We start from the raw sequence: 27589 nt of genomic DNA on the forward strand, positions 1-27589 counted from the left end.
TGCCTGGCCTGGCCTCAGTGGGAGATGTGAGGTCTGCCTGGCCTGGCTTCAATGGAAGATATGTCTAATCCTCAAGGGACATTTGAGGCCTCAGAGAAGGAGGAGGTCTGATGGGGGTGGAGCACCCTCTTGGAGGCAAGGAGGAAGAGGACCGGGATAAGAAACTGTGGGAAGGAGGACGGGGGGGGGGGGGGAATGGGGGCAACAGCTGAAATATAAATAAATAAAATAACGTTTTTTTAAAAAAGAAGAGCCCCTGAAACCATAAAAATCAAGCCATATAACACAATGTTTCGAGCTCTAAAAGGCAGCATTTAGTTAAACACGTAGTGTTTAAGTGGAGTCTTTCCTAGTTGATGAGTTTTCTCTTTCCATTCCAAAAAAAAACAAACACATTTACATAAAGCTTGGGAAATCTAGAGAAAATTAGTACTAAACACAGTAAGTGTGGATTTTTTCTCAGCACGTTGCAAGCATAATATCCTAGCTTTTAGTCCTGTCCGAATACAGTGGCCTCCCAGTCTGTTTCCTTACCTCCAGTCAAAAGAAACTGCAGTGCAGTCTCTCAGACTTCTGGCTTGTGTCCAGACTCACTTGAGTGTTGGTATTTGATCTAAACACTAATTTCTAAACATTTATGTCCTACACTCCTTATGCTTTACCGTCCATACGATCTGATTATCTGCTCATAACTCTCAAGGTGTCCGGGCCACTTCTTAGTCAGTAAAAGGTGGTGGAGGCAGGGTTTGTAAGCTGCGTATCTTTACATGAGGTCTGATTCCAAAATTAAAAATTTATCATCCAGAACTTTTCACTCTAAGTATCTCTATCAATTCCTTCGGTGTGAAATGCATTCTTTAAACATAGATGAACTCTGTCACTGAAAGAAGAATGTGGCTGCTAGGCTTTGGGGGAGGAACTGAGGCCACATTCCATTCACTGGCTATGCAGGTAGCACTGGTGCTTCAAATCATCTACATACAGGATCTGTACCATCTGCAAACAAATTCTACAGGACTAATGTCACCTTAGTGTTACAGATGGAAATAAGATACCTAGAGAGCAAAACTGACTTGACTGATTTATGAAGGTCATCTCCTTGTGGCCTCAGGGCCCCAGGGAGAATCATCAGATTAATGAAGGATGATTTCAACCTGAGAAACGTTGGGAAGGCCTAACAAAATCTTGTGGCCATTTAGATAGATGATAGATAGGTAGACAGACAGGCAGGCAGACTGACAGACAGATATAATTCTGTAGAAGCCAGGCATACCTGTAATTATAGATGCATATATATTAATCCAAGCACCCAGGAAACTGAGCCAGGAGGACTACAAATTTGAAGCCAGCCTCAGCTACCTACCTAGCAAGTTCTAGGTCAGACTCTACTCTGAGACAGAAGGGAGAAACTGAAAAGGGAGAGAAGAAGAAAATAGAAAGAAGGGGGAGGGGACATAAAGTCTCATTAAAGGAAGCCGAGACTCAGAACAAGGTATAGAAGGTATGTCTAGCAGCTTCTCCAGGCGATCTGATTCATGTCAGTGTACGGGTGTGCATGTGTGCTCATCTTACTATACACTCGCAGAAGTACTAAGGCAAATGGCTAAGGTTACATGAAGCGCTGACTAGAAAAACGTGGAAGAGGAGCATGGAGAATTTCACCATGGAGATGGCTTGCTTGGAAAGCACACAGTGATGCTCAGACTTCAGGGGTCAGAGCGACTCTACCACACGATTTGCAGTCCGTTAGAATAAGGTATTACTCTAGGTTGTACATTTGTAGTAAGTTCCTGCCTGCTACTGCAGCTGTTGCCTGGAAGCTGCACTTTGAGACCAGAGCTACAAGTAAAGGGCTTCTTACCCCAGGCTGTATATGAGAATCAACTAGGCCAAGTTTCTAAATTATTCGTGCCAGGGCCTCAGCCTGACTAACATATTAGAACTTCAGTATAGCCTTTTGCGTGGGCTGTGTTTAAGAGCTCAGTCTTAGGGGTAGTGGGTGGGATTGGTTTTAGGGTGTAGGGTGAGGCTTCTAGAAACATCTGGACAGGGAGAGCCAGGATCAGTCCTGGGGAGGCAGACTTTACCACATTTCTAGAGTGTTCTTTCTCCGAGTATGAATGTAGCACCTTAAATACTCATTCTATTGTCCTTTCCCCACTCAGAATTAATGTTCTGATATTGTACACCTTTAAACGAATTCCGTGAGCTGTCAAGATGGCTCAGTAGATAAGGGTGCTTACTGCAAGTTTCATCTATAGGGTTCATACATGGTGGCAGGGGAGAACTGGCTTATGACCTCCACCAACTACTATGGTACACACACACACAAATAAATAAGCAAACAATTTCATCACTTTTATTTTAAAATCTTACACTTAAATTTCTCTATCAAGGTCAGAATAGACAAATGGAATGAATTTCCATAATTCATAAGTAAAACAACGTGGCAGGATTTTTTCTTTCAACAATGCTGCCCTCTAGTGTCCATAATTTAGCACTACATAAGAACCATGTAAAATCTCACCTGAGTCACCAATAAGGTAATTTCCCGTTTGTTAGCTAAATTCCGGGGATTTTCTTTTAAAATAGCCTCCTCCACAGACAAGAATTCCTGGCACTCTATTCCCCCATCCCTTCCTGACACACGACAGAGAGGTGTGGCCAGCAAGTAAAGCTTGTGCACCTCTGCCTCACCTCTCGCACCACACCCTTTACACTGTGTCACAGTTCATTGAGAAGATAGCATCAAACAAGACCCCGTCTCCCACTGAGTTCCACAAACCTAGCTGGTCCTCGTCCTTGGTGAGTGTCCCAAGCCCCAAGCGCCTACCTCCTCCCTCTCAGCCTAGTGTTCTCTCTCCTCCCTTCCCAGTCTCACAAGTGGGTCTCGTCGGGACTACTTTCCTTATAGGTCATCCTCAGTGGTACCAACAGTCATCTCTCATATCTCCGTCTTTGAATCGAGTTCTCCCCAGCATTCCTTGGGTTACTGTTGTCTAGGCTTCATTCGTTTGAAAACCTGCTGAAGGAGTTTGTGCAGCTTGTCTCCAAACCTGCCTGTCTTCCATTCTTCCATCACACCAGCCTGGCCTTGGTCTTTCACAGTAACACTAAAATGGCTCTCATCATGCTTTAAAGTCACTGTGTGTGTGTGTGTGTGTGTGTGTGTGTGTGTGTGTGTGTGTAGCAGACACTTCTGTAGCCTCTGAGGTGACTGTTCCTCTGTTCCTCGTTCTACCCCATGAGCCTCCTTCTTGAAGCACCCTTTGTTTTTGGCTCTAAAATGTCAGTCCCTCTGGCTCCTGGTCAGACAGCTGACTGTACAGGGTCCTCTCTTTTTCTCTTGAGACTTCCACTGCTATGACTTAGCACAGACAGTAAGCTGCACCCCGTCACACAGCAGTGTCCAGCAGTGTCCATTCATTATCTCAGGCATTCAGCCACATCAGCTCCACATCCCCTTCAGTCCCTCACCTCCAAAGAAGGGTTTCTACCATTGCCCTCCTCTCAGTAAACAGTCAGGCATCTGGAAGAAGACCTTGATTTCTTCCTGCCCACTATATATCACACTCAGTCTTAATTACCCAAACCCTCCTCCAGGTCACTCTTGCAACATGACAGATTGTCCCCAGAGGCTTCCTCTTCCACTGATTCTTCACAGCATAGGCAGGGATGGCATTCTGAGATGCAAACTCTGATGACAGGATGTCTCTCCCATTCCCTTGCCTAAAAATGGCAACAACCCCATCCACCTTTTAGCCCATACAGTTTGGTTTGTTGTCCTCTGGCAACTTTATCTCAATCTGGTCTTTTCTTGCTGGGCTTCTGCTATCTAACTTCATTTCAATCACTGGAATTCACTGTCCTGCTTGCAGGGCCTACACATGTTGTTCCATCGTCCTAAAATGTTATTCACCCATGCTTTGTATGGTTAGCTTGTTTCAATGCTTCAACATAATACAGCATGACAGGAAGTGAGACATTCCCGACCCGGACTCGGTAGATCTTCTCTTTCATTTCCTATCTGCACCTGCTTACTTATATTTCTCTATAACAATTTATATTTTATAATCACTTCTTTATTTCTCCATCCTTGCCACCCAACCTAACCTCCCCAAGTCTAGGAATTGTATACCAAATGTGTTCAACAAGTAAATGAATGAATCTTGGAAGATTCACAACTTCCATCTTAACTGCTCTGGTCTGGGCTTTTGTAACTTCACCCTGTCTGTAGAGAACAGATGGGCGAGTCTTCCAATTCAGCTTGCTCTCTGTGAACCCCTTCAGTGATACCAACAAGTTTGGCACACCTCAGCATGTCCAGCTCCCAGAACAACAGGTGCCTAAGGAACACAGTAACTGGATGAGCTCCCAGCTCTTGGAGAAACAGGATATGAACAGGAAGGGTCTTGTTGCAATGATGCAGGTGGCTAATCTAGAGCAAAGATGCAAAAAAATGGCCCCAACTTCCAGAAACCTTTATCATCTCCTTGTGTACACTCTTTAAAGAAGAAGGGAAGGTTTCTTACAAGTTTTAACACATTTATTTAACAAAGGATAAATAAGCTTTACAGTTAGGTGCTATGATAAGATATATGATCACAAGAAAAGGTGTTTAGCTAATAAATCAAATTCTTTGTTAGATGGTAGTGAATAAAAACAGTCCCCATCTTCAAAACAAACCAACCAAGGAAACCTTAGAATAATACATGTATGCCAAACAACAAAGATGCTAAGACCCTAAACTTGACTTCCTCAATCCAAACCCTGCCCCCATCAACTTAAATACAAATAAGACTACATCTACTCCAAGCCAGGAATAGCAGCATACAGTTGTAATCACAGCACTCAGGAGTCAGAGACTGGAGAGGATTGCTGAAAATTCAAGGGCAGCCTGTTCTACATAGGTGGATTCCAATCCAGGCAAGGCTATACAGTGACACTCTGTCTCAAAGAACAAGAACAAAGGAAGAGGGAAAGAGATGAGAGGAGGCAGGGGAAAGAGAAAAGAAAAAAGAGAAAAGAATGTACCTCTCCCAATTTTATGTTGAGCAAGGATTCCATTCTGAAGGACACTTAATCTAAGGGTATTACTGGGACACAAAGAAGTTCAAGACCTTGACCTTTGAAATATGTCCAGAGATCTGGCATCCTAAGAGTGTAGTTGACTTGCTTTGTGGAAACTATCTGAGGATTTTGCTAACTTGAACTTGAAACTCTTTATGTTTCCTATCTCATCTGGCTGGTGCCAAGAGGATTAGCTTAGCTCCACCCTCTGGAGAGAGGAAATGTGTTGTTAAGCAGAAAAGAGGCGAATGTGTAAACGGGGTGGTCCCACCAGCAGGCCCTGGTGAGATCAATTACACGGGTGTCCTAGAACAACATTGGGTTCAAAGTGGCCAAGGACAGGGTGTGTCAAAGTGGGCTTTGAGTACCCACGGTCTCAGCTGTTTGTTCTGCATTTTATATGTTTATCTTGCTGCTTGACACAGTTATTGAGTCATCTTTATTAAAGGGCTATTGAGGGAAAGGAACAGCTCTGCAAATCTACCATGCAGAAGAAACAGGCTGTTCATCCTCTGTGACCCTGCATTCTAAGTCACAACAAATGCCTTTCCTCTCGTTTCACTTTGTACCAGATATTCAGCTTCATTTATCAGAACAAGAACCATTAACCAATACTAGTAATGGAAGAACCTGCAATGGTCATTACATTTTTAATACTGTTTAATATTGCTGAAAAGTGAAAATGAGTGTCAGTTTACCTAAGAATACCACCAAGCTTTCAAATTGTCACCAGGGAGAGAGTAATTATAGTCATCAAATCATCACATTAAATTTCTAAATTCTGGGAAGAGGAAGGGGAAACACAACTCTGTATAGTAGGTGAGTTCATGGAACACTCTTTGGGCTTCCTTAGAAATCGTTCGAGCCATGACGCACGTGATCAACCAAGGCATGGCCATGTACTGGGGCACCTCGAGATGGAGCGCAATGGAGATCATGGTGAGTTAGTTTGCTTTTAATGGCTGCTGGGTGCTTTGTCAGTATTGTTTAGATACCATGTTTAAGTTGCAGCATCTTCTGCAGACTTTTCTCACGAGACCAGGCCATTGGAAATCTACCATCAGTTCTCTCATTAAGGAGATGGATGTGAGGGCTCGAGCCCAGCAGTTTAGGACAAACACAAGGGCCAGATCTGCAAATAGGACCCATGTCTTAGCATGCCTCTTGCTGGAAACAGGACAGAGAGAATTTCCAAGCTAATGAGATACATGAATATTCTACCTTTCTTACAATTCTGCTTAAACCATGCCACTTAAAGACCACTTTTGTCTGAATTTTTAGTCTGAGTTTTCTCTTTAAGAACTTAAGCATATTCAAACAACATCTCCTTTAGAACAGTCCATAATTCAAGCTTCCACTAATTTGTCCCAGACTTTACTCAGTCTAACCTTCCCACATAACAAGGATTCCCCACATTTGGTACCTCTCTTGGTGATATTTATGGCTATAACTTTGCATGTATTTGGCTTATCTCCTTGCTTATTTAATCCACTGAAACTGAAATGAAGGTCCCCGATGAAAATGGATCATGGTAAAGCTCCAATGCTCATCAGAATAAACTTAGCTGCACTTTCCTCTGCCCCCAGGAAGCCTACTCTGTCGCGAGGCAGTTCAACATGATCCCACCTGTCTGTGAACAAGCTGAGTACCATCTTTTCCAGAGAGAGAAGGTGGAGGTTCAGCTGCCAGAGCTCTACCATAAAATAGGTAATCTTCACAATCACATCTGATCATTCTTTACAATATGAGAATCAATGGTTGGGGGGATGGGGTGCTAGGAAAATGCTTTCCCAAATGTCTCCAATTAATACAATACAGAGATGACAAGAATGATGCACCTCAGAGATGGTGGCAGCATCAGGTGGGTTCATAGTCTACAAGGTACTGGGCTGACAGTCAGAGTTGTAAATTGACTTTAATATATACACTCAGCAGGTATTCAAAAATGCTCAAACAAAAAGGATCAGGTTGATAAACTTGATTTGCAGAGGTACACACAACCAGTGGATAAACTCGGTTTGCAGAGGTGCTTGTTCTAGCCTAATCACGTATCCATGAATAGACTGAGTAAGTATTCCCAAGCATATAGATATCCACATCTGTCTCTTGTGCTGTGCCTGAGGCTGGGTAAGACAGAACAAATTCAACAACAGCAAGTCAGGTATAATTTGTTTGTGTGAAAGTAGTGCCTGGGGGCAGGGATATATAAACACAAGAACTTTGGATATTAGAAACATCAATAAGCCACATTTTTTTTTCAGTGTTACACACCTAGGCAGTTTTCAGAGATTACTTTTTTTCTTCTCCTAAAAATAGGGAAATGCTGGATTAAAAAACAATCCAAATTTAACAACAGCTGCTGCTGTTTCGATCATGTACCAGGCATTTGCTGTGTGGTAGGTTCTGTTTCTGCCAAGTGCCAGGTACTGTCAGGCACAGAGTGGATAAGTGGATAAAGCTTTCTTTGCAAGCAAAAGCTCTTATCTCTTGGTCTATGAACTGTGGCCATGAAAAGATCATGAAGAAGCCATATTTCCAAGTTTACTTATATGGCTACCTCCCAGGAACAGACAGTACATGTTTAATTGGTTTCTAAAAGAATGAGGCACAATTTGTAAGTCCTAAGCTGTAATGGAAAGATGGATGCTGTATTAACTCATTTATCTGGCCAGTTTCCCTCTAGGACTGATGGAGCTGTTTAAACATGCCCTCACTTTTGGTCCTACTTGGCATAAACAAAGTTCTGATTGTATATTTTTTGTTTTTTGTTTTGTTTTGTTTTGTTTTGTTTTGCTTTGTTTTGTTTTGTTTTTTCCTACAGGGGTCGGTGCAATGACATGGTCTCCACTTGCTTGTGGAATTATTTCAGGAAAATATGGAAATGGGGTGCCAGAAAGTTCTAGAGCTTCACTGAAGGTATTTTTCTCAACTTCTAGAAAAGAATGTGGTGGGGAGGAAGAAGATGAATTAGAAGGTGCAGAGCAGCAGCCCAGGGCTTCCCAGCTTGAGCACACTGTGGCCTTGGCTAGCCATGACCTTGGCAGGGCTGCCCAGGTCTCTGTTGCTGGCCAGGCATCAGTCAGCCCTTCATAATCTGCCTGCACAGAGAATCTGTCTCTGGGGACTGGAAGAACGTGTCCAATGACCTAGTTGACTTGCAGATGCAAATCCCTACATTCTTACATTCTTACTTATTCTTCTGTTAAAGGGGATATTTTGTTCCTTGTCTAGAAGTGACAGAATTTAAAATTCCTCTTCTATATAAGAGGATTTAATTTTCCTGTTCTTTAGAAAACAATACTTAAGCCATAAGGGCTTAATCCATTTGAGGTAAACAGCTACAGCTAGGTATGACTTGCAATTGGCTTACACGCCTTTGGGAATGGAGGCAGAGGGGGTTGGGAGTGGGGAAAGGGAGAGCCTCAGGAGACAGATACAGAGCATGCCATCACAACCCTCCACTCTGCCCAGTGGGTCTTATTATTTTTTTTACTCATGTATTGTACACATGATGGGTTTCTTAATGGCATTTTTGTTCAGTTGTATCATATACTTGGAATACGTTCACTCCTCAATGTCCAGTCCCATCTTAGACTCCCTTGCTGATGGTTAACTCATTGGGGAGCACTACAAACATCTTTCATTATTAACCACAAGATGCCTGTGCTTTAAAAGCTTGAGAGAATGTTTAACAACATTAGAATCACAAATTTCTCTGTAGTATCTAGGGAGAACAAATACAGGAATCTTAAAAATTCAGACAACCAAAGTCATCTTAAGAGAAAGCATATGCCAGACCCAGGCTCCAGCCTCCATTAGCACTGACCCAGCAGAACAACCCAAGCCAAGCCCAGACATTTCCCAGTGTAGCTGGAGGGGGTGAGGGAGACACAGGACACAGCAATGACGGGATGAGACAGCTGACCACCAACACTCACTAGCTAGAACCTTCTCAAGGCTCCTGGATTTTACTATCCTTTCTGTCTATAAGAGTTGAGCTTTTAGCTTGTTTGTTCTCTAAAATCACAAGATATAAATAGCCCCCAAAGCATGCTGACATGACAGTGTTCTCATTTTTTAATTATCCCAAAGCACAGTTATCTCAGAATATTTAATGAGATCTTGTTCCTGAAAACTGAAGGTCGTTCAGAACAGACTCTCAACAAGTCCATGAAGAAAAAGGCATCTTAGGCAGGGCAGTGACAAAGAGGAAGGCAAAAGGGGCATGAAGAAAAAGGAAAGACTGAGAGTTGTGTCTTTACTTGGCATCCACCATGTGGCAAGCAGTGAGCTATGAGAAATGGACACAGATGGCTTGCAATCAGTTGAGGCTAAGCTACATTGCTATGTAGACACACTTCTCCTTATGATGGGGTAATGCCCAGATAAACACATTATAAACTCAAAAAGCCCTTTCAAAAATGTATTTAATATGGCTAACCTCCTGAATATCATAGTTTAGCCTAACCATACCTTGAAAGAAAAAACAAAAATAAAAAGACAGCCAAATCATCTAAAACAAATTCTTTTTATACTAAAGAGATGACTATCTCATGTAATCTGTTGAATAGTGCACTGAAAATGAAAAACAGAGTTTGTATTGATACACTTCTTGCATATCAGTAAGAAAATCCTAAGTCAAACAATTATAAGCTAGAAGACCATCTGTATATTCTTTCATGGGCTTTCCAAAAAATTCAAAGCACTTCACATATGTGGGCTATTTGTTCTCAGAGTAATCCTGTAAGAGGCAGGCTTCTGCCGGATACAGAAATTGAAGCCCAAGGACATTAAGCAACATTAAGACTATAAACTCCAACAGATAAAGCTGACGTGAGAACCCAGGCCTCCTGATGTCAGTGAATTATCTTTCCCTGAAGACATCTGTTTCCTTTCACATTCAGGTCCTTAAAGGAAAGATGTAGCCAGGCTGTATCTGGTTGGTATGTCTCTATCACTATTTGATAAAAAGCTCACACACAGATGGAAAACCTCCACAAATGTACTAACAAGAGCAGAAAGTGGGTAGGGAGAACATTCAAAATGTTTGACTGTGGCTAAGCTCAAAAGTAACTGGGTAAATGTTTGATTGGCTTTCATGGAGTCAATCAAACTGAGTGCTACTGGAACATTAACAGCAACCATTTAGAACCTGTCCAAGCGAAAGGCTACAGATGGCCACAAATTCTCTAGGCCCTACACTATCTATCAACCAAGTGTTTCCAGAGCAACATGTCTGCTCTGGGGAAGGCTACTTAAGCAGAACTACAAAAGTGAAAAATAAAAATGAAAATGAGAAGAAGCAACTTGGCACCCTCTGTACTAAATTATAGTGCTAGTAGAAAAATTAAAGACAAGAGGAAAGGTACATTGGCAACTTTTAATACAGCCTAAAAATGGCTCACATAACACTGTCTGTTATTACACCACTGAAATGCTAATATTTTGTGTCTGCTATATTGAACTACAATTGAAAAGTCGATCTCTTTTCCTTTCCTTTCTTTTCTTTTCTTTTTTTCTTTTCTTTTCATGGCTTTTAAGAGCTCTCCAGGGCTCTTACAGTAAGCAAGATTAGCCAGAGAATTTTCTGGGCAACCTCTTCTGGCTGGCCCCATTCCTCTTACAATGCTATCAGCTCTGGCTGCTCTGCTGGAAAGCAAAGCACTGCTTCCAGTCTAGTAGATGTCCCATGGCTATCTGTCAAGCCTAATGAAATCTACTCTCACATACCCTCTGCTCAAATTTAACCCTCCTTACTATCAGCAATTCCTCTGCCCAAGACCTAGCGATCGAGAAGTCATATTGCTACCTCAGATTTCATCCTCTGCATCCTCACCCCGCCTAGCAAGGCTCCGTCCAAATCCTCCAGACGGCATCCTGTCACTCAGGTCCACCCATGCACAGCCCTAAAGTAGGTCTTCCTCTTTCCTTCCCAGGTTTACTGCAGGATTGAATTTGGATGCTTCCATTTGCTCCTTCTTCTCAACAATCCACCCTTGCGGTTGGTTGTCCTTTTAAAGGACTGTATCATAACCCATTTTAAAATGCCATCATGACTTCTCAGTTACTGCATACAGGATAAATCCCAAATCCTCTTGGAATCTAAGCCAAGTCTACTTTTCTGTTCTTATCTCTACGACCCCATGTTATTTTCTACCCCAATGCGCTGCATACTTTCCTTAGCTTCCCAGAGTGTTTTCATCCTCCTGTGGTCCTTCCATCTTAGCCTTAGGAACAAAGCTTCTAGCTTAATACAGTTACTGAGTTGTATGTGTTTCTCTCTATTTACTCCATCAACACTTCTTACACAGGCTTCAAGTTCTCTGGTTGCCAGTGACAGACCTCAGTGTGAACAATCTCATTCTAAGAGCTCTATTGTCAAAAAGACAATCCTTGAAGAGAATGTGGGGCTGGGCTCAGTAGACCTGTCTATGGACTAGACATTATTAGTCTTCTCTGCTTATCTCTCATATGAATATGCCAATTTCTTCCATTACATGGATTTTGACAATGAAGCTAGAGCAAGAAAACAGATAGCCACAAGCCTACATCCTTAAGAGAATATATCCTAGAGGAGATCTTTTCTTTGCCAGCTTCAGACTAGAAAAGAATGACCTTGGCAATGTTCAACCTGAGAGACCAACAACAGTAGCCAAAAGAGAAAACGTTGGTCAGCTCAGCCATATATGACTTTGTTAGATATAAAAGAAGGTGCTACAAACATGGCTTATGACAAAATCATTGAAGCAGAAAGGTCACTCGGTTACCAAACACTTAAGTTCCTAGATAATGACTTATAGATGATTCTAAAACAGAAACTAACACTCTCTAACCCACGCACATGATTCAATAAATGATGAATGAATGAATGAATGAATGAATGAATGATTATAATAATCCTAAACATAAGATCAAACAAATCTTAGCAATTAGTACCTTGGGAAATATTACTGTCTACTCAGTACTGGACTCTCTGCTGGCTGCTGTGGATACATGGACCAAGGGAGATAACCCTGATGTTCAAGTATCTCAGACACTTCCACAGAGACACTCACGTGAAGGGATACTCTATGGAGCAACAGGACCCACAGCGCTGTGCCATCCAGAGGGGCAACCATATTTGCCACCAACTTCCTAAAAACACAGGGTCACTTTGATATTTAATTAATATTTTAGTTATACTTCATCTCTTCCCACTGTGAGCATTGTCCAATTTGAACAGAAATTAAAGCTGTTTCTTTAAAAACAAAACCAACCTTTGTTTCTTTTGGTATTAGGAAAGCAGTGTAAACACTTTCTTAAAACTCTAACTCCCTATACATTCCACTGATTAAGTCAACAGTGAACTTTACAACATTGAGACTCAGAAGTGAGGGATTCAATAAGTAAATGTTTATGTATGTCTGTATGGGGACACATATACACTGGGTATGTAGTGGTCACACGACAACTTCCGTGTCACTGTTCACTTCCACAGTGTAAGAAAGGGTCTCTTTTTTGTTGCCTACTGCTACACACATCAGGCTGGATGACCCACAGGCTTCCGGAGTGCACCTGTCTCTGCTACCCTTTCACTGCAGAAATGCTGCAGTTACACACACACACACACACACACACACACACACACACACATACACACACACTATCATCCTCAGTTTTAAATGTTGCTGGGATCCAAACTCCAGTCTTCTGTCTTGTGAGGCAAGCAGTGTATGTACTGAGCCATCTCTCCAGGCCAATCCTCCTTAATTTTACAAGTCTTTCAATATGGTTGACGTAAGTGCATCACACACACACACACACACACACACACACGAGCGCGGAGTGTATTCTAATCTTAAGGAAAAAGAATATGTTACATATAATATTTCAAAAATAGAGTAAACAAATCAAACATTCTTAATGTGCCTGATATATACTGAAATTTCATGAACTCTACTTTTTAAAAGTGTTGAAAAGCATTTGTCTACTACTTTCTCATTTTGTGTTTAAGTCATATTCAGAGATACTGCTTCCCTGAAAGATCATGAAATTTAAGTAAGGGTTGATGATATTTTTCCCACTTTTAAGACATCTGTTGCTCTTCAGGGATGTCTGGCATACTCAGGGCCCAGGTTCAAGAAGGCTGCCGGGGCCCTGATCATGTGCTTGTAGTTCACAGACAGCCTCTCCATCACCATTGGCACCAGCTGTCATCTCTGGAGATGTCACTTCAGGCACCTTTCCTCTGGAAGAATCAGAGACTTCTCAAGGCTGAAGCTGGGAATGCCTTGCCCATTTCCCCAAGCAAAGTCCCAAGTGAGGAGCCAGACCATAATCCTTTGACATCTAGGAGCAGACAGAACTGGGGCAGCTTGCCCTTCTACTTTTCACATCTGTAAAATTATTCCAAAAATCACAATAAAACATAATGTGGTTATGCTTTTCTTTGGTGATGAAAAAAAATACTTAATAAAACAAAAGCCACCAGCCTACTGAAATCATGTGGGAGGAGGTCCTATGGCCAACTGCCAGCTAGGAAGCTTCCTGCTCCCTCTGGGAAGGTTCATGGAAAAGAAGTGCCTCCCTGTGGCTGTTGCTGGTCAGGGCTAGCTTTGTACACCAGAGATGTAATTCCCATCTCCTGTAAGAGCAGAGCCTTCTGCAAAGAAGGGCAGCAGAAAACCCTGACTGGCTTTTCATACTGATGGAAGTAAACTCACTTACTAGGCTACAGGTCGTGCTTTCCTGTGTTTAAAGAGTAGTTTCCTGGGTTGTCCTTTAAACAAATACTCTATTGATTCTAATTTGTGGCATTAAAAAAAAAAAAACACAAGAGGAAGTCAACACAAAGTCCTCATAATAATATTATCATTGTAATTATTATAATTATCGTATCATTACATTAGGGAGCTAGAGAGATGGCTCAGTGATGAAGGACACTTGCTACTCTGGCAGAACCTCTATTCAGTTCCCGGAACCCATAGTGGGCGGCTCGCAACTGCCTGTAACTCCAGCTCTTAAAGATCTAACATCCTCTTATGCTCTCCAAGGCCATCTACACGTGTGCACATACACACATGTAAAATATTTTAACGTAACAATGAGATTTGGGGAGGAACAAGGCAAAAGGGAGGACAGTTACAATAATAATGCAAAACTATGATTTTCAGGGGGCAGAAAACTTGGCAGCCAGCTCTCTGAACGGAAAGCTGAGCCTATGTGCATATATGTGGTATCTATGTGCATGTGTGCTTATTCACGAATGCGTACGTGTGTGCCACATGAGAGCAGGTGCCCTTGGAGGCCAGAAGAGGGCATCAGACCTCCTGGAGCTAGAGTTACAGGTGGTTGTGAACTGCCTGATGTTGGTGCTGGAAATCAAACTCAGGCCCACTGAAAGAACAGTGAACAGTCTTAACTGAAGAGAGCCATCTCTCCAGCCTCACCTGAGGTTCTTATATTTTATTGACTTAACATCACATTCATATAAGACTTATGTGTTATCATTATTTCCAGTGCTACCAGTGGTTAAAGGAAAGAATTGTAAGTGAAGAAGGGAGAAAACAGCAAAACAAGCTGAAAGACCTCTCTCCAATTGCTGAACGCCTGGGATGCACACTACCTCAGCTGGCTGTGGGTAAGAAACTACGAGGGGATGGCAGACTGGGCTCTGGATTAGGGAGTTACTTTTGCTGATGTAACTAAAAAAAAGTACTTTTCTATGGTTGATCCACACCCTGTCATGATAAAATGTCTACCATAGGGACAGGCTAACCTCAGAAGCATCAAATTCTGGTACACACAACAGAGAAAGTGAATTATTCAGGGTTTCACAGAATTTTCAATATTCTTTCCTTTCTGCCGTATAAGACAGTTGCATGAAAATATATCAGTGAAAGGCAAGAGAGAGAGAGAGAGAGAGAGAGAGAGAGAGAGAGAGAGAGAGTACAAAGTTGGGTGGGTAGAAGCTAGGGAGGATTTGGGAGGACTTGTGGGAGGGGAGGACTTGTGGGAGGGGGAAATGATAAACATATATTGCATAAAAAAATAATAAAAAATAAATTAAAAATACACACATACTCCAGTGTCTGAGGTAAACTGTGTCACTACACAATGACACTCATTTTTTCTGGCTCAGGTTCCTCCCCCTGTTGACATTGGGGGAGACAGGCTTGGTGAGAGATTGAGAAATAGGGCTACAAAGAGGCCCTTGGCTCCTGCCACACTGAAAGATGATACTACAAGGGCAGCTCCCCCTGGAACTTTTTCAACAGCCATGAAAATTGTTCTTTTCATACTGTGCAGTCCGTGAAAGGTCACAGCCACCCAAAAAACAAATACACTGGCACTGTCCATTAGAACATAATGGGAACTACTGATTTCTTTTCAAATTTGCCAATGGCCATATTAAGAAAGAAAAACAAGAGCTGGAGAGAAGGCTCAGTGGTTAAAAGTGTTCACTGCTCTTCCAGAGGACCAGAGTTTGATTCTCAACACTCATGTCCAATGGCTCAAAACCTTCTGCAACTTCAATTTCAGGGGACCCAGCACCCTTTTCTGGCCTCCACAGGTACCTGAAGACATATGGCATACATTCATACAAATGTACACACATATGCACATAAACAAACACTTTTAAAAAGCTTTAAAATAAAACATAGAAGTAAAATTCATTTTAATAATCCATTTTATTTAACACAATCTACCCAAATTATCATTTCAACATGTAATATAAAAAATGACTTAGGGTCTTTAAATATTCTTTTCAGCCTGTTTTCAAAGAACAGCCATGTATATTACTTCTAAAGCACCTTCAGCCTGAACATGAGCTCAGTATCCATCATTCATGATTAATGACCCCACACTGTACACAGAAACATTTAAACTTGCAGGCAATCGGGGTGCCACGCTGTGTCATATACACTTCACATTCATTATGTTACCTTCTTTGACTCTTAGACTTTGAACAATCCTGTGAGGTACACGCTATGAGAAACCTTGTCTTACAAATGTCACTAAATGATTTACTAGAATTAGCATGGCAATTGGAAAAAGAATAAAATAGGTGTTAATTCCAGGAAGGGGCAGCAAGAGACCCTAATAAGAAACAGCAGCAAATAATAGCAAACCACAGCAAAAAAAGCCACAGACACATTGGCCCAGAAAGATTAACAGCCAGTGGTAAGGTCTGTGCGAATTGTAATAGAATATTTGTTGATAGCTTGGCTCTGCTAAAGTTAGAAATTAAAAAATTACAGTAAACGGTACTAGAAAACCGGAAATGAAGGTTAGAGAGATGGCTCATTGGGTAGAGCCACTTAGTACCAAGGCTAATGACCTGGTTGATGTCCAGAAGCCGCAGAGTAGAACGGTCTGCTAAATCTACTCTCTGGCTGCTGCATGTTCATGTGAACACCCTCACACTGAGTAAGTGAATAAGGAAGAGGGGGCTCATCATATGCCTAGGGAACTTTAGGGGCACACCTCAATCCTTCCTTCAGAAGAATTAAAGAGCATGTTTAATGCAGTAGCTGCATCTTCATCAAGAACAGCAAAGACAAGTTACCTGGCCTGATTTTCTTGTGTGTAATGGACATAATCTATACCTTATAAGCTTGAACTAAAGCAAAACTGCATATGTAAAGTCTCAGTGTAGGTAAGTTCAGTGAGTGATAAGGACAGTGCTGACAAAGGATATACTGAGTAGAACTAGGCATACTGGGCTTGAGGTTTTCTTAACACACAAGGAAAGTAGATTCTACTACTATAAGTAACACGTGCAGGTAATAACAAGAATTGAAAACACTCAGCTTTCCGTGTCCATAAAGTCAACCAACAATCTACATTGCATTGGGCACCATAAGTAATAGAGAGATGACTTAAAGAATATAGGAGAAATGTGTTTGCAAATGCTGAGACATTTTTATAAAACAGAGTTGAGTGCCCCTGCATGGGGGTGGATGGGGAAGATAGAACTGATCCTCCACGAATATCAAGAAGATTATATTAAACTCTACAAGAAATGGAAGAACATTAGCTTCCTGGAGAGGAAACCTTTTAAAAATTTAGACTTTCACTGGATGTTGGATATTCATAACACATTCTCTGCACAGAGCTTAGGTTTAAACTGATACATGCTGGTTTTTCCCCCCTTCATTTCTAAACTATGCCCTAGGTCACCAGTTCTCAACCTGGGGGTCATGATCCCTTTGGGACCAAATGATCCTTTCACAGAGGTCACATATCAGATATCCTGCATCTCAAATATTTATTTACATTACAACTCATAACAGTAGCAAAGTTACAGTTATGAAATAGCAACAAAAATAATTGTATGGTTGGGTCACCACATGAGGAACTGTACTAAAGGGTCACAGCATTAGCAAGGCTGAGAACTATGCTCTAGATGGTTTTCTTTCCTGTCATTTTTTCTTCTTTCTTTACAAATAAGTTAATTTTTATCCACAGAATTCTTAGACCCAAAAAGGAATGATTCCGAGCCTCATTGCCTTTGCTCTCCAAGGGCAGAGTGTGACTTAGAAAAGAGAAGCTTCCAGCATGAGAGGGACTACTGGAGTCTGCGCACTGTTCCCCAGTCATACACCTGCCCGGGAGCCAGCACTCACCTCACTGGCCCTAATAGGCACTATGGATGTGCTTGCTAGTGACAGATACCCAGTTAGATAGGCTGATTGTAAAGAATCAGCTGCAAGCTGGTGCTATCCATGGATCGGCCAGCTCTGCAGAGTGGGTTCTCTTAGCCCCGTAGCTCTTGGAGGAATCCATTGTTTCTGCAGCAACTGCTTAGAGCCTGGCTTTGACCTGGAACTCCCACTGGGTTTTAAGTGCAAAGTAGACTGCAATAAAGCTAAGGGAGAAGAGTGGGTGTCCACCTGGAAGGATTCAGTGATTGCCTCAGAGCCCTGGTAACAGCTTAGAGGATCAGCGGACACACAGCAGGGCCTTGAGTAAAGGAGGCAGATATACAGGAAAAAATCATCCAGACCTGTTTCCCCTGCAAACATTTGATCAGTGTGTCCCATGGCGTAGGCTGCTGAGCAGTGTTCAACTCAAGATAGCCACATCCCACAGCCTAATGGGCACATCAAGAAAATTAACAGATTTGACTCCAGGTTATAATGTATAGGGCACACTGGCTGGTCTAGAATTCAGGAGAGACTTTAGGAAAAAGGCAAAAGACAGTTGGGAACCTCAAAAGATGAGATGTTAACAAGGCAAAGAAAAAGGGAGGGCAAAAAATACCTTCCAGGCAAAGGACTCCCAGCAAAGGAAAGCTAGTCTGATGTTTTGGGATAGAGAGGTCAACAAGCCAGTTTTCTTGAAGCACAAAAATTAAGGCAGAGGCAGAATCAAAAATAAGATTTACCAGAGTAAGAAATGCATGTCATCTTATAGGAAGGGGATCTTGTTAGGCACATGCTGACGTCAGGAACGAGGCATTATGAATCTTAGAAGCTGCAGCTAGGAGCAGGGCATCTGTATTAAGGGAGGGGCAACTGAAGCAAAGAGTAGGAAAAGCAGTGAGTCCACAGAGCTCCTGAGGATTGGATGTGAACAGTGGCAGCATGGGAGAGATGAGCCAGAGCAGTGACCCTCGAGGTGTCTACACCGTCAAATACTACGAAGCAATGAAATGATACTGTTACACCACAGAAGAAACTAGAAAACATGTGAAAGAAATCAAATGCAAAAGATGACGCTTTATTCTATTTAAATGAAATCTTCAGAAAGACAAATCTAAAAACAAATACCGATTAACTAGGGCTGAAGTATGGTATCAATTACTGCCTGTCATAAAGTATTTTATCAAGGATGGGAATGTTCCACTAACTCGATTTAAAACGGTAACGATTGCACACTAAAATTGCTAGGGCTGCTAAATTTTTTTTAAGGTAGTTAATGTATACTCAAAAGCAGGTTTACGTCTTTTTGATATGTAATTTCTACTGCAATAAAGCTTTTTCCTCCCCCTCCTGTTAAAAAGATAGTTTAAATTCCCAGGCTGGAAATGTAAAATGCTTACCTCAATATCTCATAAGCCTGGGATGGTAGCACATGCCTCTAATCCCAGGGCTCAGGAGGCAGAGGCAGTCAGAACGTTAAGGTCATCCTTGAGCTACATAAAATGTTCAAGCCAGCTTGAAAAAAAAAAAAAGTTATCAAATAAATATGCAGAAGCCCCTATCTCAAGGCAAGATCTTCTAAGTAAAAAATCTTGAGGCCTAGAAAGAATGCTACAAAAGCCCTCCAGATAACTCTCTGTTATATGCTAAAGTGTAAGAACCAATGGATTAGAGAAACAGGAGGAATAACCAACTAGACCTGGAATTTAAAAGGGAAGGTAGACTCAGAAAAAAAGGGACAATTCCTAAAGATCCCAGAATTCTAGTAGGGAGGCAAAGGGGCTGATACTGAGTCAAACGGGACTGGCAAAGCAAGGCAGGAAGGTCCAGCAGAAACATGCAGGTCCATGCTCAGATGGTCATTGTAACCAGGAGGTCCCTGGGGCCTTGGTTTCCAAAACAGGGTAAGAAGAGGACTAGACTATGATGATGAAGGGGAGTACAGGAGCCTAAAGTGACCTTTCAGAACTTCCAAACTTAGAGAAGTATCTAGGCAAGTATGGAGTCAGAGGCTATTTTACAGTGGAAAAGAATTGAGCATTCTTTACTGACAAAGGAAAACAAGAAACAAAACCTTCAGGGAACAGAGAAATAAATGTTTTAATTGATCCAAAAAAAGGGAGATGGATCCAGGGCAGTTTGCCCTTAGGCCAAAACAGCATGCATTGTCTGCAATTGGACAGTTGCATTGTGGGTACTATGTAGGTAGAAAAATGAAGAATATTCTACCTGGTTGTCTTAGCTAGGGTTTTACTGCTGTGAACAGACACCATGACCAAGGCAACGCTAACAAGTACAACATTTAAACTGGGGCTGGCATACAGGTTCAAAGGTTCAGTCCATTATCATCATGGTGAGAGAATGGCTTCATCCAGGCAGGCATGGTACAGGAGGAGCTGAGAGTTCTACATCTTCATCTGAAGGCTGCTAGCAGAATACTGGCTTCCAGGCAGCTAGGATGATGGTCTTAAGGCCCATGCCCACTGTGACACACCTACTCCAACAAGGCCACAACTACTCCACCAGGGCCACACCTTCTAATAGTGCCACTCCCTAGGCAGAGCATATACAAACCATCACATTGGTTTAATTTAATATTTAATATTTACATCACATTTAATATTTTAGATAAAGTTCAAGGAAGGTCACTTACCGAGAGTGAATACAAGGCTTTCGGGTAGAGATCCTGCCAACATGGTTGTTCATGCCTTTAATTCCAGGATTTGTGAGGTAACGGAAGGAAAACCTTGGGCTATATAGCAAGTTGGAAATCAGCCTGGCTCCATGAAACCCAGCCTCAAAAACAAAAACAAAAAAAAAGCAAACAGCACCAAAGGAGGATAGATCTTATGTCATTTGAGGAATGGATGATCAAGGATCAAAGAAAGGTTTGTCAGACTGGCTAAGGCCCAATGGCAAGATAGCAAAGGAGAGGGGACCTGAGAGGTGCCAGTCTATGAGATTCTATGGTTCTCTCTGGTTTACTCCACTAGCCCCAAATAGAAAACACAGGTTCAGTTTTGATGGGATTTGCTAAAGCAGAGGAAGAACTGCTCTGAGTTAGTAAAAAAGCAACTGAGGTAATCAATGCAAAGGGTTGACAGATGAGGAAAAGGGATACCAGGTATAAGACAGAAAGGGAGTCTGGCAGAAACAAGACTCCAGACATTATTAGTTGGTGAGCAATGTTGGGTATTTTCATGAACAATATATTACTATATTGAACTCTGGTAGTTGGAGCAAAATACAAGAAAGCCAGAAAGCCACAAACCTACTATTCAAATGTATGGATTCCATTAAACTTCTGACCAAGAAGGGTGCTGTTGCAGTTTTTAAGTCCAGAAAAGTCTATCCTACACACACACACACACACACACACACACACACACGAACGTTAATTACAAGCGCATCAATAATCCTGACCTAGAGCTTTGCTCTTTCCAGCATGGTGTCTGAGAAATGAGGGTGTGAGTTCTGTGCTCCTGGGATCATCCACTCCTGAACAACTCATTGAAAACCTCGGTGCCATTCAGGCAAGTACTGCAACCCCTTCTAGCAAACTCCAGGGAATGTTACAGTGTGTCTCCAGGCAGTGTCTTAGACAAGGCAGCAGGAAACACAAAGCTGTAAGATGCAGCAGCACACTTACCTTATACATGGGACCAGGGCTGTCGTCTGCTTATTTAAGAAACAAGTTTCTCAAAGTCCAATGGTTCGTTCTGTGTGAGGCAGTGCACTCCAATGTCACAACTGGCAACCGATAGGTCTAACCATAAAAGCATGTTTAACTGTCTGCTTGAGATGTAATGGCTACAGTATTCATTTGTTCCTTCCATAAACTACTGCCAATATACTAGGCCACAGCCCTTTTCCGATCATCTAACAGCATCCTGTGATCCCACTCATCATACCACTTAGGTTAAGATGCACGATAACTGTCTGTCCCCTCTGCTGTACTGTAACCCTGAAGGTCAGAGACCTATGGCTCTCTTCTCCGCTGACTTCCCACTTCCTACTATGTGGCCCTTAGTTATTACTCCAGAAGTAACTGGAGAATAAATTTCTGATTGGAACTTTCAGGATCACATCCCCTTGAAAGAAAATCCAGGAGGCCCATTCCATACCAAGGCCCTCTGCCCCAAGTGATGGCCTGAAGGCCAGGCACTGGACTGTGGTTGCAGCAGCACCTGGGGAATACACTGAAGCAGGAGGAGGAACAGAAGATCAGGGGCATCTCAGGAAAGGGGTGGGACTAGTGGTCTGTCTCTTTCTTCCGCACTGAACACATCTTGGTACAGAACCTGCTCCTCTCAGCTTTGCTGAGAGTCCTAGGATGAGCCCACCCACTGCTTAGCCATAGCCTGCTGAAACCAACAAAGATGTTTCCCTCTCACACACTGGGAACAGACTCACAGCGTCTTGGCCACCCATCTATTCTTAAAACAAGACCTGTCACCCCTCCTCAAAGCAGACAGATGAAAGTGAACACATGAATATTTAAAACCCTCTTTCAGAAACAGATCAGAATGGTGGTGCATGCCTTTTATCCCAGCAGAGGTATGTAGATCTCTGTAAGTTTGAGACCAGTGTAGTACACAGAGGGAGTTCCAGGAGAGCCAGGGCTACACAGAAAAAGTCCTGGGGAGAGAGAGACAGAGACAGAGACAGAGACAGAGACAGAGACGGGGAGGGAGAAGAGAGGGAGGGAGAGAAGGAGGGAGGGACGGAGGCAGGGAGGGAGGGAGGGAGGGAGGGAGGGAGGGAGGGAGGGACATACCAGAATACACAGGTACATAAATGGTACGATTGCCTGCCTAGCTGCCACCCTTCTGGACCAGGCCATGGTTCCTCCTGGATTCTGTGGGCTTCCATCTAATGAACCATACCATCTTCTTTCATTTTCTGTTATCCACTGGGAAAACAAGGACACACAATGATGATGGGGTAGGGGCACAGTTTGTACCCAGAAGAACTGAAGTTCAATACAATAGTTTCAATTCTACTCATGTATGGAATACTTACTTCATCTGGCACCAGGGAGACAGTTGGGTTACTGTGATGAGTAAGAGTAAGAGCAAGATCCTGTCCTAAAACCGCTGGTGCACTAAGAGTGACTGAATTAAGAAATCTATGCTTTAAAAAAGCTGGCCTCTGAGAGCTCACTGTGTACCAGATACTGACAACACAGGACACAAGATACTGTCTAGTCTTTAACAAGCTTACATTCTACTGAGACTAATAAAAATGCACAAAAGTTCAGATCATGAGTTATTAAGCAAATGGATTGTTGTACTACAGAGCAGCTGAGAAAGAGGTGGGTCTACTTGACAAAATAACTTTGCAAAAGCCCCCTCCCTGTAGGATGTTTATTCTGAGTCTTTGATTTGTATACCTTGCCATAGCATGAAGGCAGAAGTACATTTTAGGAACAAGAAAGAGCAGTACAAAAGACCTAGGTTGAGAGGGAACATGGCTATGCCAGACTATCATTTTCCTTATAGGTAAGGAATACTTTACAAAAATTAAGGGGACAGATACGCTTCTATTTGAATGTTCAGAGATTCCTAAGCCTGTCCCAAGGAAAGCAGAATGCAGGTGTGGTCATCACCTAGGCAAAGGAAGTGGAATGGATGGAAGAACAGATAAAAATCTTGGCAGAAAGAGAAACTGCAGGATTCCTATCATGCTAACATTATGATCCTCAATCCCAGGGAAGTCACGCCAGGGGCAGGAATGAAGCAGCACCCTAGATCTAAGCTGTTAGAGTTGCAGGAGCCTACTGCGCAGTGAGGAAAGGATACTCTAACTCCCAAAGCATTCCCTCCCTAGCAAGGCTCTGGCTGGCAGCAGGATGGGATTTCTATTCTCAAAAGGCAAAGGCTGTTACCCAGACAGCCTCATGGCTGGCACAAAGGCTTACCAAACTTCCCTTCTCCTCCCCCCAAGCACCAGCATATAATGTCTAGACATGATTGACAGACACCCTGGACGTAGTGAAAAGTACATTAGGTATCTAGAGAAGCTAAACACTGTTGGAACTGACTGCAGATTTCCAGAAAATGTGGAATGCTGGCTACCATAAAGAAAGGAAAAGTCTCGAGGTCCATATAAGTATGAGTAATGAAATATGCCTATGACACAGGTGTGTACACATTCTTGTGTGCACACGCTCTGTCTCTGTCTCCCTCCTCACTCCCCTCTCCGCCCCCCAAGGATTCTATCTCCAGCCACTAGAAGGAACACTTTAGGATAACCCTCGCCCAAAATTAGCAGTGGTCCATGCTTGACCTCCAAAGTAACCACCACCCAACTTGCAGAAAACCTCCAACTTTCTCAAAGCACTGAGTCCAGGAGGCCCTCCATGATGGCCCCCAGTCCCAGAAAAACATCCCTAGTCAAACCTCTTCTTATACTACCAAGTCCTGTACGCAATATAAGGTTGTACAACTGGAACAATCTGCACAACAGCTTAAAATTTTGCTGTGTTTTTAAAAGTGATTTCACATAAAATTCTGAAAGTATGGCTCCTTTAAAAGACACTGGTCCTTTAACACTACACACATTGGAATTTCACATTTTATTCAAGTTCTTTTATGTTCTGTTTCTAGCTGATATGTATTTTGACAGTGATGTTTTTTCATTCCACATGGCTAGCCCACAAGGTTTTTCTTCCACCAAATCCAGTTTTTGAACTCCAGTCTCAGTACGTCTCCAAGTAATTTTAGCTATTTAGAACCTGAGACTCCAGAGCTAGTGGGAAACAAAACTCCTCCTTTGACTTCAGGTAGGAAAAAAAAACAAAAAACAAAAAACAATAACCAGAACCACAAGTTTCCCAGACACAAGAGCTGCACTATTGCACCAAACCCACAGGCTGCTAAGGACAGCCCTGGAGTAGAGACAGGGTCACCTCGGCCAGCAGGGCTGCAGCAAAGGGTGAGGCCCAAACCTCAGAACTGGTCATCTTAATTGCATCTCACCAGTCTCTACACAGGGTCAGACTATTCCAGAGAGAAGGCAGGTCTTTGTCCCTTGTCTCACGGTATAACGCTAGCCCTGAATGAGCAGCGGCCTCAATGCAAGTCAGCGCTACACAAAGCTCCGCATGCAGACAACACTTCCTACCTCACCGATCCTTACCCCTCGACTCCCCTTTCCCATTCCACTATCGCTAGCCTTCTTAAGTCCCTTACTGACTCTCAGACTGACTCTGACTATCTGATACCTTTCAGACTCCTCCAACTCATCCTCCAACTTTCCCCTGGTATCTGATGGGGGAAAATCAAGTCCTTAGAGCAGCAGTTCTCAACCTGTGGGTCACAACCCCCAAAGGGGTCGCATACCAGATGTCCCATATATCAGACATTTACATGATTCATAACAGCAAAATTACAGTTACGAAGTAGTAAAGAAAATGTTATGGTTGAGGGTCACCACAACACGAGGAACTATAGCAAAGAGATGCAGCACTAGGAAGGGGAGAACCACTACCTTAGGTATTACTCTATCCCACTGTTCATGTATGTGTTGTTATGTCTATCTGGGAGGCCTACTAAGCTGCAAACATCCTTTACCAGTTCTAAGGAGCAGCTGGAAAGTCCATTCCCAGTCTCTAGATCAGTGCTACCCACCGCTGCAGCTTCCAGCCACATGAGACTATTTAAATACATGAATGATGGCCTGTCCAAATGCAGGTTGTGTGTGTGTGTGTGTGTGTGTGTGTGTGTGTGTGTGTGTGTGTGTGTGTGTGTACATAAGTGTATATTCATAGCACTACCCTCAAAAGTACCTTAATTTTCTATACTAATTTTTCACATTAAAGTGATAGATACTAAGTAAAAATGTGGTAGCTGGATGCAATGTAATAAAAATGTACTTATACTATTTTAAAGATGGCTAGCATAATTACCTGCTAGAAAAATTAAAACATAGATCGCTTACACTGAATTTCCACTGGATAAAGCTACTCTGTGTGCCTGAGACTTTACTTATGTCTTCATTTCTTCAGTCAGCAAACACAATCCCTGACCTGAAGCTTGTCCATTGTGGAGAATGGGGGGTGGAGGACCTTCATTTCAGCTATGGGTTGCAAACATATCACAAGTGTAAATGACTGCTTAATGTTGACTATGTAAGACCAGTGCTCAACCCTAACACCATCTTTGTGCTTCTCCTCTACCCTCAGGTCCTCCCTAAGATGACATCACATGTGGTGAATGAGATTGATAACATATTGCGCAACAAGCCCTACAGCAAAAAGGACTATAGATCCTAAGGCAATGCATGAGCCACGTAAGCTGCATGGGTAAAATCATGGTGGGTAGGCAGTGCACAATGGCCTTACCAGCCACTCTTTTCAATCACTTAGCAGCTTGCTGCTCAACCTCTAGTGTCCCAGGATTCTCTGAGGTTTCTGCTGTTGCTACCACTGTGCACCCTGAATTCTGAACACATCTGAAAATTCACAAGCCAGAAAATCCATTCTATTTTCTTATCTTGGACTGGTCCCCTATCCTGGCATTGGTCTGCGTACCTCATGTTTTTGCAATGGAAAGAATATTGGGGTAGGGGCTCTATTATCTTCAAAAGAAGGCTGTACATATATATTTTTTTCAAAAGAACAAATTCACAAGATACAGTATATGATCTGCATAGGAAACAGGATATCCTCACTCTTTAGTTTTGCTTTGGAGAACAAACAAAACTAATTTCCTTTTTTTTTTCCATATTTCATATTCACACTAGTAAGTTTTGCGTCACCTGTAATTCAAATAAAATTTCTAGATATTTGCTTTCACTGTCTCTAAAGTTACGTTGTTGCCTGGCCCTGTACAATTTTACTGGGGTGTTTCTCAGGGTTCTAACATATCCATTTACATAGTTATAAAGGCATGACTACCCCAATCTTTACTAGATACATAATGCTAATTTATAAAACGGTTACAAGGCTATGGAAACAGCTTTAAATCAAATGTTAAGTGTTCATTTTTTACCTTCTAACAAAGCCTGCATATACCTTTTCAATTGCTTGTAGGCACAATTTCTGTTAAGTTTAAATATATGAGCTTTAAAAACACATACATGCTCAGTTTTGTAATTAAACCTATAAATACCCAGAATGTGTTCAGTTTGCTATTGGGACATTACTATATAATGCTTGATATTTCCTGAAGTTATTAACATGAAAACAAATCATAGGCAATGTAAAATCAAAAAAAAAATTTTTCTCATTCCTCAGCATATGCTAGATGAATTAACTTGCCCAAAAGAAAAAGCAAAAATATTCAAGAAGCTCCTGATTCTAATCATATCACACACTACACCGTATGCATGAAAGCTCTTTGCATGGAATAAAGGGGCTTAGCTTTGCACTCAGAATCTGATACCCTTAGCCCTGCCTCTACAGGCTAATTCCCCTCACTGTATCCCACTTGAGAAGAACTGAAAGACTATACTGTGTGAGTATCTGTAAATAAGGATAAAACACAAGGGGTTTTGTTGTTTTGTTTTCTGTAAAGGAGGCGTCATTTTCTAACTGTCTACCTATAGATGGACATTCTACTTCATCTAGTTAGCAAGTTCTTCATCACTTTACGATTTACACAAGAAATATATGAACTTAAAATCATTTTCAGATATGTACCACATGGTTAAGTTCTAAATCTTTGACTATCAGTGAAAGATACCACGAAATATGATTGTTACTACCTAGATTCTAGTAGGCAACTTGGAAGTTTCACCCATGAGTATCTGATTAATGATGGAGATGAATTAACTTTCCAGCTATTCATTGTAAATTTAACTACTGAATTATTGTATGTATGAGTGGAGTGCTGTCTAAATGAAAATCGATTCATTTGCTTAGAGTAATAAAGGCATCTGCAATCTCATAA

The 27589-nt window shown here is 42.1% G+C and overlaps 1 protein-coding gene across 3 annotated transcripts in view; it reads left to right on the top strand.

Annotated features, from left to right (window-relative positions):
* Nucleotides 1-27589, top strand: part of LOC114617876 (voltage-gated potassium channel subunit beta-1) — a 390507-nt gene extending 362918 nt beyond the window's left edge. For 2 of the 3 annotated variants that reach the window (XM_028763547.1, XM_028763549.1), the window contains exons 9-14: nt 5924-6009; nt 6657-6777; nt 7892-7986; nt 14569-14689; nt 21141-21229; nt 25882-27589. In XM_028763547.1, coding sequence (XP_028619380.1) covers nt 5924-6009; nt 6657-6777; nt 7892-7986; nt 14569-14689; nt 21141-21229; nt 25882-25971 — 602 coding nt within the window. In that variant the 3' untranslated portion in view covers nt 25972-27589. The remainder of the gene's footprint in view (nt 1-5923; nt 6010-6656; nt 6778-7891; nt 7987-14568; nt 14690-21140; nt 21230-25881) is intronic. The other variant, XM_028763548.1, reaches the window with a different exon arrangement.

This window comes from Grammomys surdaster, unplaced genomic scaffold (genome assembly GCF_004785775.1).
Source record: "Grammomys surdaster isolate TR1022 unplaced genomic scaffold, NIH_TR_1.0 139, whole genome shotgun sequence".
Lineage (NCBI taxonomy): Eukaryota > Metazoa > Chordata > Mammalia > Rodentia > Muridae > Grammomys > Grammomys surdaster.